General features: G+C 43.1%; 1 protein-coding gene across 1 annotated transcript in view; it reads right to left on the reverse strand.

The window, feature by feature from the left end:
* The window catches only part of TIAM1 (T-cell lymphoma invasion and metastasis 1), an 89,503-nt gene that overhangs the window by 40,589 nt on the left and 36,830 nt on the right, over window positions 1–12,084 (reverse strand). Inside the window, exons 9-11 of the mRNA XM_009282944.2 lie at window positions 11,712–11,882; window positions 5,747–5,851; window positions 1,780–1,861 (exon numbers count right to left, since the gene is read on the reverse strand). Of these exons, the coding sequence (XP_009281219.1) occupies window positions 1,780–1,861; window positions 5,747–5,851; window positions 11,712–11,882 (358 nt within the window). The remainder of the gene's footprint in view (window positions 1–1,779; window positions 1,862–5,746; window positions 5,852–11,711; window positions 11,883–12,084) is intronic.

Genomic DNA, 12,084 nt, shown 5'->3' on the forward strand with positions numbered 1-12,084 from the left:
ATTTAGGATTTTTTCAAAACAAAACCAGTAGCAAGAACCCTTAAGCAACACTGTTAAAAAGATTCCATGCCAAAATTTTAAAACTCTGATCTTCATGTTGCCATAGCTCACGAATGTGCTGTAGCTCTCTCTCTGGATTCTAAAAGTATGTCTTGGCAATGCTAATTCTGTAAAGAGACTAAAAGAACTAAAAACTCAAATGTACCTAACATACAGGATGGGAAAGGATCTCAGGAGGAACCCTAGCCTTCCCTAGCACCAAAACAGGATCAACACTTCACCTCTGCTCCCCTGCACACACATATTTCAGCACACACTTGTCACTGCATGAACACATAGTACTAAGAGACACATACAGACTACAGAAATTCTGCTGCCATTTAGAGTCAAAGTAAGTTTTGCCATTTTCTTTCAATGAGAGCAAAGTCAGCTTTTTTGGGGTGCATTTAGCATTTACTCCCTGCAGGGTCGGAGCCACTGAACAGATACATCCCATGTCTCACACAGCTGATCTCATTTCACAGGACATGACAGTGCATTTCACGGCCTTTCCCATCTATCACTTAAAAAAAGAGAAGAAAAAGAAATAAACAGGAAATGCCACGATACCCCTAACTCTTGCAGTGCTTTCAGGCACAGCATAATTATTGAACCTAGGGCCATCACCATGCTGGTTAACATTACTCTCTTAGGCCTTCAATATTCAAATCGCAGTCAGTACCACTGCTTTGTAGCAGAGCTCAATGTTCAAATGGCCTGCAGCTGTATAGTAAGCAGTGTGGGGATTCAGAATTATTCTAGTCATTAAAACAGAATATTTAGATAAACAGTAAAAAGATGCAGATTGGCTTCCCGCAGGGTAGGCTGCACAAATAACTTTAAAATACACTACAGAACTGTAACTGCCAGACCAAAGGACAAACTCGCCAGGCTGGAGGTCTGTAACTTGAAATACTTGAAAGCTAAGGAATATGACTACCCCCATGTAAAGATTTGGGGTTTTGCTGAGATTACACAGGGAGGACTTCCCCTATTTTATATTTTACGCACAGATCTGTATCACGTGTCAGATTCTGGCTCCAGGAGTCCAGAGAGCATCCTCGAGGGCCAGGCATGCACCAGGACCAGGCTCCCCCAGCCTCAGGAAGAGCGGTGCGAGACAGGGACCCACCTTGTGTGCCCACGGCAAGTGGGGAAAGAGGCCAAGCAGCCTCTCCTGAGACAGCTGCCCGGCCGCAGACCTTGAGATGCCTCGTACCCACAGCAATGCTCCTGGCAGCATCCCTGCCATCGTGCTTGGTGGAAGGGGCAAGGAGGGGGAGAGCCTGCTAGCAGCGGCAAGCCATGGCAGCAGCCCTCTCCCAATCCCTGCTGCAGGGTCCCTGTGAAGGCCACGATGCAGGCATTCATGTAAGATGTGACAACTGGCAAAGGATGCTTTTCCACTGGCGCTCAGTTGCACAACCTCCATAGGTGGTGTTTTGAGAAACTACAAGAGCAAGAAAACATTTGTCCTTTCTGCCACCATAGTTCTCATCAAAAAGCTGCACATGCTACAGCTCGAGCATCAGGAAACACAGCGTTCAGTGCACTACAAATAAAACTGTCCTGCTTCAGGGCAGGGGAGCGAGGTTTCTGTGGATGGCACAGGAAATCAGATGTGCTTTTCTTATTGTGTTCAACAGGCCTGTCAGGTATATCAATGAACAGCAAGCAAGAACCTGCATACGCTAGAATTGACTTGGTAGAAAAGTAAAAACAAATCAAGGAGAAACTCACCATAAATATCAGAGGATGCATCAGACTTCTCTATTTGAATGTGCTGTGTAATTTTCTGACAGATTTCTATTTCTTTGTACAGCTGAACAGAAAAAAAAAACACAAAAATATGTTATTGTGGGAAGACACATCAATTGTAATCATTCTGAACAGATGATTTTTTTTTTTTAATTACAGGCAGAAGACATGGACCGTGGTCATTATTTATCAAACCATTTTTCTCCATGTGCGGAAGATGTATTTGTAGTGTCACTAAGCTTTACTGTTAGGCACACAGTTAAAGAGGAGGCAGCAGTGTTTTACTACCACCATCATAAAAGCAAGGATATATCTATTTCACTCGGTCAATACCATTTTGAGTGCACAAGAAACAAAGCTTCTACTCCTGTTTTCGTATTTTATGGGTAGTCATCATTTAACATTTTTATATTATTTTGATTAAGACATTGAAGGAATTCAATTATTTGATAGTATTAAAATCACAAGGAGGGATTTTGTGTCTTAAATACATTTCTTAATTGTTAGAAGACTATCAGATTTCTTAGCATGAAATTTCATCTTTAACACACTTAGTTTATTTGCACCGAGAAAAGCCCCCGAGTCTTTGAAATGGTCATTAACATCCCTCCTGGGACACCAGCACAAATTCACACCTAGGTAGTAACCCAGAAGCCTACCCACACAGGTGCAATTCACTCTGCCTTTCAGGAGCCAAGCAACCCCTCAGCAGGGCTACACCCCTCCACCACTGCTCACACACTTTGTGCTTTTAAATCACTTACATTCTCCTGCCTTCTGTGGCTTGCTATCGTACCTGGGTCCTGCCCCGAGCTCCGAACAAAGGAGCTTCTACTGGGGCCTGCCACCCCACCTGAGACAGGGAAATCCTGCTTTTCTAGACAAAGTCATATATTTAGGGGTTCTGAGCCGACATCTTTGAGAGTCAGCCCTGACTTACTGCTTGTAAGACAGCCTTGACATACTGGAAACCTCTGGCTCAGCACAGGTTTGCAGCTAGTTTGTCCATAGCACAGGCTAGCACTTAAGACAAACCATCGTTTCGTCTTTGGAAAAAATCATACTCACGGGTGAATGAGAGCCCACAGGTAAATATTAGTTTTGTTTACATGCCGGTATGAGTGTGTAAAAAAGCAATTCACAATAATTACCATTTTGAAACGAAGTGACATCAGTGTTTGGACTGAAGTATTTAAACCATTTCTTTAAAAAAGAAGAGTAACTCATTAGTAAAGGGTTTCCTTAATAAAAATATAGTTTTATCTCCTGCTTATATCAGCACTTACACGTCTGTTTAACTGCAAATATTAGGTATTACAGAACAGTTATATACGCATTTAAATGGTTGTATATAGTAAAATAAAATGTAAAATGAAATGAGGATGCCATGCTAGCAATATTTTTAAAATGCAGTTTTCAAATATAGGAATGTATTGTTCAGAACCTGAAAAAGAGTCAAATGACGTTTACAAAAATCTCAGCTAGATTTCAGCAAGGGTTTTAAAAAGAGAAAGAAAAAAAGGAGCAAAAATAGTATTTTCGGAACAAAACTTGCCTCTGATCCCTGCGGTCATCCAAACTAAGCGTGCAGAACCAGAACCAAGGAGGACGGCCGACAAGCTCTCACGGGGATACAGGAGCCACTTGCTGCCTGCATCCCAAAGCGCTGTTTTCAAGCAAGAACCTCTATTGAATGGGGGGCAAATAACTGGGATGCTCAGACCGCAGCTGAGCTGCCCAAACCAGAGAGCCAGTCCGACAGCAACCCTGAGGTGCTGCTTGCATTTCTGCGCCCCGTGGACCCGCTGTCCCGACACCAAAGGCAGGCAGCATATTTGGGCTATGCTGGCTCACGCCGTGAAGCTGCTGGCCTCGTGGGCGCCATCGGTTCGTGGGGGAAACCCCCTCTGGACCCAGCGTGGGGCCCAGGGCTCTGCATGGAGAGGTTTGATAGCAATACAGGGAGCATCAGGGGCAGGGGGGAGGGTGGGGGCGTTGCTAGGCACAAGGCAGTGCCCGGGGACAGGATTTCTTCCTGACAGCAGCAGCACTGCCCGTTTGAGCCACTCCAGTCTCTCATAGTGTGTCTCATAGCAGCTTTGGGATATTATTATTATTATTATCCCCCCCTCAAGATGTTCTCTTCCTTGCCCTTTTTTCCTCTACCTTTTTTGGTCTTGTCCCAGCACCCTTTCCCAGGGCTACCTTTTCCAGCAGCCCCAATGCCTTCACCCCAGCAAGATTTCTTCATCCTACCTGCAAGATTTTCCGGGAGGCCTCCGGTCTCCTGCTTCCATCTAAAAGTGCCATCCTACCCAAAGTAAGAAGTCTGGCACGTCAAGCTTCAGCCAAAACACTCCAACACCTAGTGTTGGAGTGTTTACAATAGTTTACAATAAAAGGTGCTTAAAAGTGCAACTGCCTGGTACAGCACCTAATGTTAAATACTCTCCCCTGAGCCCTTAGTAATTAGTATTTTTAACACATAAAAGACCGAGCTCGTGAATTTTTGAAAGACTATGTCAGTACACAAAGCGTCACCATTAGCGTTTTGGAGAGGAATGGAATATGGGTATTTAATCTCCATTTCTTATTTAAATATATCTGATTCATTCTGCAAGAAAAAGGAGTATCATCCTAAGTAATGTATGTCTGTAAAAGCATTTTAGTAGATGGAAGATAGCACTAGCAAGGTGACATCAACATTAGACAATATTAAAAACAGCTATTCAGGAGACTACAAAAATAGAGGCATTAGTTTTATCATATTGCACCAGAATCATTTAATTAAACACTTAAATAAAGTAACTCAAATTTTCTCATGAAACAAGCACACACACACAAGCAAACATACAAACGTGTGTTGTTTTAATGTTACTACATTAAATATAACCCTGCAGCACATGTCTATATTATAATCTTTCAGCATGTACCTAGTCCCACTGACTGTAGAGTTTTGGTTTAATTTCATTTTTTCAGAATAAACAATAACTGATGACTATGTCAATCCTACATCCTCTCAACACAAGTCAAGTCACCAAAGTCCTTCCAGGCAATGAAAGCTAAAACCTGTCTCCTTTGAGTTTTAATTTTTCCCAACTATATTTCACTTCCCAGTCTTAGTACTCCACTAGCACTTTCTCACTCTTTTTTTTTTGTTGTCAGTGTTAATGGCAAATCCCAGAACTTCTTTACTAAATGAACAAAAACATCCCTAACTGGCAAAGTTTTACTTTTTATAAATAAAACAGCCACCAATTAAAAGGACTTTAAAAAGCTTTACAGCGTGCATGTGTAAAATCATAGAGTTAAAGCATGACACTAATTCTGTTTGGTCTTTTTTTTAATCTCTCATTTCAAAATTCCTTTGAAGTCTGCTTTTGAGATGAATGATATGAAAACATCCAACTGAAGCAATTAGGAAAGTATATTCTCACATACAACTCCAGAGCTTTTTAACCTCAATGTTTACCTTCCCGTTTAGGAAAAACAAACAAACAAACAAACAACAAACCAAAAAAACCAACTACTTGTGCATTTACCCCCTCTTTAAAAATCAGGCAAAGTGATCCGAACAAGAAATACTCAGGCCTCAACACTATGTCTTTAAAACCACCAAGGACAGCATGATCAACAGGAAAAGGCAACCTTGAGAGAAGTTAAGCTTAAATGTATGTTACAGTGACTTTCACATATTACCTGTGGCTGTTCCTCTTCTCTCTCTTCCACACAGACACATGCATGCACAAACATAAGCTAAACACCAACCCTCTCCTCAAGATGAAATGTTTGGAGAGATTACTTTACTGCAGGCCAATTTGCTATGGTCTGCAAAGCACTATAATTGTAAGTTAAAAAGCATAACTCTGCATATTACAAATGTCAGATAAACACTAATTAACAGTGTCCTACCAAGTGTCATTTAATTTTGCTCAGTAGGTAGCATTACCAGTTCATAGATATCCTCTTCTGGCTTTGGTACATAAAATTGGATCTGGTTTTCAATCAGGAATTTAAGACGCAGGTAGTGAGCAGAGTGATCCAGCTGGTGTGTCTGCAAGAAACGGAGAAGAGGCTTTAGAAGAGAAAAGCAATGGCTCACATCATCTATACTTAGAGAACAGCCGACACTCATAGGAAGGAAAATGCCCCAGCACCGTCTTTCACAAGAGGCCCATGATCTCCCAACCTGAACAAGAACCTGAACCTCCTCCTCTTCCCCAGGAATAAGCGTTCATTTAACCACTGACCAGGATGTCAAGGGCAGTGCTAGTACTCTAAGCAGCCTCTTCGGTTTTGCTTATCTGGCAGTTCTGCTCCCTCCCATGCTATTGCAGAAATAAGCAAACACTATTAAAGCAGGAGACTCGGAGCATACCTTTGTATACAAAGGGCATTTAAAATCGCAAGGAGGAAAATAAATATTCTGCTAACAGAGAAAAATGTAACAGAAAAGTTTTTTCTGTTTGTTTTGGGTTTTTTAGCATCTTCATAATTTAGTAAGTATGATGTGGTAAATTTCAAGCAAGGTTAATATAAAAAAAAAAAAATCTGCATGTCCTCTAAATTCAAAACAGCTCAGGATACACTGGCTTTATAAGGCTAAAAGAAGCCAAGAGTTGCATACTGGATTACATCCCAGTGGAAACAGGTCAGACCATTTTAATGAATTAGTTATAATTAGCTGAGGATACAGCATTTGGTCTGGGAGATGTTAACGACCTTTTCTCAGCATGATTAATAAGCTTGATTTAAGCAGAGGTTAATGCAGTGTGTAATTAAAACACATTAGAATTGTGATAAACACAAAGGATGTCATTCAGAAGTTACTTTCAAAGTTCGTAAACTGTTGACTAAAGCTAATGAAAAACCCCAAAGTGATTCACAAATACAGGAGGTAAATTCTCCTCACTGTCACTTTTGAAATCCCATTATTATATGCTTTTATACATTGGCCTTTTCATTTTATATGAGCAAATTACCAAAGTTTCCTAGGTTGTACTAAAAACAATGGCTCATCTGAAAATTCATGCAAGAAAGTCATTATTGCCTATTTATTACGTTTTTTAAAGCCTCGCTTATCCAGTTCAAGCCAAGATGATGATACACCAGGATTCAGCTGACTGATCACACAGCACAGATGATGACTAACGTACACCGAGTGACCTGTGGAAAAGATCACACACTGACCTAGCAAACCCTTCAACAAATACTCAGAGAACAGTGAACGTTTTTGAAAGTCTAGATTAGCCCATGAATAAAAAAGAGCTACCAATAAGAAGAAGAAGAAAAAAAAAAAAGATCTATTGCTGCACTCTACGTAGCACTATGTTCAAATATGTCCAATTCAAAGACCAAATTATCCTTATACGAAATCGAGTATCTGAAATGGAATAACCTCTGTAATCCGGGCAAATACCTAGTTAATTAAATAAAGAATTTGAAATCCATCAAGGGCCAAAATAAAAAGAGCTGAATGTAGGAGATCCTTGCCCTCTCCCCTTTTTTTCTTTTTTTATAAGCATTTTGCATGCTTTGCTCATTGTTTACTGACCGTTTCCACTAGTTTTCTCTCTTACATGCACACACGTACAAACACCCCAGAAATTAAAGGGAAGCAGAATTGGCTTTAATGGTTCAGAAATGATACAGAGAAGTCCTAGATTAGTTTCTGGTCAGACTAGTTTACTATCCCTAGACACAAACTGAAGAGTGCCTTGCACACCAATTAAACAAAAACATATAGAGGAGACATAAACCCACAGACTGCACACCCCACGTCCGGAGGGAGAAGTCTGTGGTAAGTCTCTCTGAAAGTCCATGAAACGCTTGAGCCATTTACAGCAAAGCCAGTGGGGAAAACATTCTATGTGGAAAAAACATACTAGCAGAAAAAGGAGCCAGGCAACCTGGCAGCCTCCTCCTGCCACCATGGTGTATCTTCCCACAGGAGGCACGTGGCCTCCTGTGCCAAAGCTCTCGTACACATGCTGCATTTCATGCAGCGTCAGGCCACGCTGGTCAGCCAGACCTATGCTGACAAGCTACATGTCATCGACTAAAGCCCAGGGTTGGGAGAGAGCCCCCGTCCGCAGCGGGGTATTCGTGTCGCTTCCAACAGCGACTCTGAACGTCCTCCCCTTGCAGAGGAGGCACAAAGGGATGCTTTCCAGCCTCCCCCAGGCCAGCAGAAATCGCAACCTGTTGTAGAGGGACATGAATTTATCCAGTCTGGGGCCTCCATCTGTTGGGCACAGGCCAGGAGCTGCCTTAGCTGCACTGGTGGGGCAGGGAGCCCATGCTCAGCCACCCCGGGGCTCCCCACGGGGCCGGGGGCACCCCACCACTGCCAGTTCAGAGCCACCGCCTCCCCTGGAGCAGGGGCAGGGTGCGCTCATGCCTGCCTGCAACCCGCTCTGCAGCCTGCGCCCTGATAGCATCTTAAAAGAGCAACCTTCCCCGAAGGCGGCGGCTTGATCTACCACCCCGGCGGTCAATGACAGGGCTTCTGCCTGCTTTGGTATGGGCACGGCATCAGGCATGGAGGTGACCGCTGACGCCTCCATTTTCACACCTGTCTTTTCAGGGAGATTTGCTAATGAGAAAATCGTGTGTGCTGGCCATTTTAGAGAGCAGGAGGGAGCCAAATGCAAGATGACCAATGCTGCACTGAAGCCCTGAACTACGCCAGAGCACAGCATCGTCTAAAGAGGTCACTGGATAAAACTCACATATATTTTGAGCCACTCATTTCTTCCAAGAAACACCATCAGTCGTGGTGGATGCCATTCATCCACTACATTGCAATCCCATCCAAGTCGGGCAACGAGAGTCATCACCATTAAAACTGTGACGGTGCAGCACATGAGCCACACCATTTAGTTAATTAACCTTTGTATAGCTGCAGCAAGGCTTTGTCTACCTCAATTTTACATTAGTTAAACTGTTCCAAATAGGGGCATGATTTTCTACTGAAGTGAAAGGAAAAGGTCCTCTTAAAGTGGACATAGCCAGTCTGCCCTAAAAGCCATACCATTAACCCACTTTTTTTGTTGCTGGTCTAGCTGCATCCATATGCAGGAAGGTGGGAGCAGAAACAGGGCAGCTTTAATGATATTAATAGCCTTTCGAGACCACCCAAAATACCTTTTAGCAGTCCAAATAAGCTTCTTGGTTTATTTATTTCTCTCCTAATAACTCTGGCTATGTCTGGACTAAATTAAGCAGCTAATCCAATTTAAAGCACAGCCCGACAGCTTAACTGACGTGCTCGTGAAGAAGAATTTACAGCCTGGGGTGTGATCCGATTCAACAGGCTCTGTGTGGTGTAGCGGATCAGCACACAACCCAAACTATTCATCCATTTCGGCTCCCTTCTAGTTAAAGCAAGGGACAGGCATATTCTTTCAGCTTGGTGGGGGAGACCTTCATTAGCGCTGAAATGACAGCATCATGGAAACACGCTAGCCATCCCACTGTATTATTCTGGCTTCGCACTTGTGTGGCCCAAGCTTTTTCAGTAGGAAAACACCAGCTCAAAATCAAAGTAAGCCCGCAGAGCATCAGGCTTAAGTAACTTCTCAGAGACTTTGAGCACAGACCCAGAGACCTAGGGGAAATCTGCTTCTTGCCCCTCACGCAGGTCTATTTGAAAAATGCAAATCATGAAAAACAGAACCTTTTTCGCTTCTCGCTTTTTATCCAGTTCAGTCAAAAGACTAAATGCCATGTGGTCTTCTATGCTTGATTTTTGGTGTTATTCTCTCCATACTGGCTCTGCCTAAATCCATATACAGTGTGTGTGTTTCTACTCCATTTTAAGACATACCATTATGCAAATGTCAGTAATACGTATACACACGTTCACACTGATCAGTATTATCCATAGGAAACAATTTAATGCACATACAATGACTTTTCCTGCTTTCCAAGTGATGTTATTAGTTAAATCTTAAGAGAAATCTTTGAGAAACCACTTTAAAATATGCTTTAAACTCTCCTCCCACCAATCCTGAATCATAAAAGTGTCACAAAGCAGCCTCCAAAACCTAACTCGCTGTATAACAACAAGCAGCACTGTTAGCATAAGAACACATTTTCTACAATGACTTGAGTGCACTTAATGTTCTCCAACAGAATAATCAAGCTCAGTTTAATAGCACAGATAGATTTAACCACATCTACAAACATGAAGAGGTTTATATGAAATGTAGATCTTGAAATGTTTACTATACCAGAACTTGACTGGTTCTCAGATGGCAGATGGCAAACTGATGTGAAATGATGTGGATCAGATATTAAAGGGGAAAAAATGAGCTGAATGCAAGAGACAGAAGAAAGAGATTGATTATTAAATGCTACAGAAAAGAAGGCATCCACCAGTGTTTTCCAGACTGAAACTCTTACAAAAAGGAAAGAAACAGATAATAGCTCTTCAAAAAACAAACACTCACCCACCTCCCCTTCTCCTTATACACCACCACCCACAACAATCAAACACGCAGTGAGAGACCAGATTCTCAGCAGGCACCTACTGAAACCGGTGGAGCTACACCAATTTACTCCAGCTAAGGATTTGGCCCACTGAGTTAATCACTCTTACCCAAAGGAAAATAAAAATCCTAAAAATAAATCATTACTAATAATGTGTCATCCAGCTTCCCTATTATGTCTCTCTCAAAAAATGTCATCTTTTCCTGAATACAATGAAGAGCTTTCACAAGCTGCAGCACTCTTTAATAGTGCACCTGGCAGAGAGATGAGCACGCTGTATAATTATTGCAAACAAATGCCTTCCTCTCACCTTCCTTCTCCTTGGAAACACATGCAACATGTTCTAAAAGTCCCCAAAGTTAAGCTCTTAATAGTAATAAATGTTTTCTTTTCTTTTGCTGTTGTTGTTGTACAAAAGAGGACTCACTTTTCAGAACAGCACATGACACGAGTTGGGTCTAGCTTGCAGTCAGCCGGTTAGCAGAAAACATACATTATGTAGCTGCCAGAACTGAAAGCTTGTATTTAATTTGTCAAAGCTTTCAACTTCTCTGCTGAGATGTAACTCTTTTTAATGGCCAAATGTCTCTGATACTTCATCTTGCAAAGAAATCCAGGTGGTTTTTCTTCCACTCCCCCCAAATGCAGATAAAAGCTTTCCTCTCTCTTCCCTCCTACCACCTACACGAGGCAAGTCTGACTCCGCAATGCAGACAGCAAACACAAGCACCTTCTCCTACTCCTGGTGCTGCTGTTTTCTCCGTCCCTTCCTCCCCCACGCCAGCTGGAGGGGAGGAAGCAGCAGGGGGAAGGAACGAGGAACGGCACCTGGAAACAGGACAACCTAGCACCTGGGAAAGGGTGAGATCACCCCGCTTGCCTGGCAGAGGAGGGAATGGGCCACGGGAGGGCTTGGCATAGGTGGGGGAACGAGGGTGGTCAGGCGAGGACAGGGCAACTGCACTACCATGCTATGGGGCGTCCAGTGAAAGGAAGCAGGCTGGGGGCCAGGATTTTTGGGGGCACATGGGGAGAGAAGAAGGGTCCTGCACACAGCTTGGTCCCCAGTGGAGGGGGAGTAGGTGGGTGGGTACGTGAGAGGTGGCAGCAGAGGCAGAGTCAGGCTGTGAAGGCACTTCAGAGGCTCATGCACAGTGGCCAGAGTGGAAAGGGCTAAAACTAGTCTGCCTTCCTCTCCCTACACCCATGCCAAGTTCAGCTCCAGCTGTAGGAATTTTTCTTCTGTGGTGCTAGCATGAAAATCTCAGTATAATTCATGTTTTTCATCTAACATACAACTGATCCCCCAACACAGTGCAGTCTGAGCACTGCCATATGAGAAAGTCACTATGAGGTTCAACTGAAAGGGCTCAGGGTTGTAGACACTTCACCCTGCTCCAGGGCACGCTCGCAGCCTTTACCTTGCAAATCATTTCCAGCACATCTCGTGTGGTGTCCCCAGGACGGATGACTGTCAGAGCAGGCTGGTTGTTCGGCAGGCAGAACCAAGATGGAGTAAAATACTCATGAACCCAAATATCACAGTCGGGATTGTGCTGATGGACACTGCTCAGTGCCACTTCTTTTTCCCTCTAAATAGACAAAATCCATTATGACTCTACCAGCCAAATACGACCTCCCTCTTCATCAATAACAAGCGTAAGGAACATTATATGCTGTAACAAAAAGCCTTCTTACAGAGAAGACGTTTTATTCATAAGCCTAGATTGAAGGCTTGTCTGGACAGGAAACTTTGCAGTTTTACCTGAGCATAAAGTGGGTATACCTGAGTAT

Source organism: Aptenodytes forsteri, unplaced genomic scaffold (genome assembly GCF_000699145.1).
Source record: "Aptenodytes forsteri isolate BGI_AS27 unplaced genomic scaffold, ASM69914v1 Scaffold2, whole genome shotgun sequence".
NCBI lineage: Eukaryota > Metazoa > Chordata > Aves > Sphenisciformes > Spheniscidae > Aptenodytes > Aptenodytes forsteri.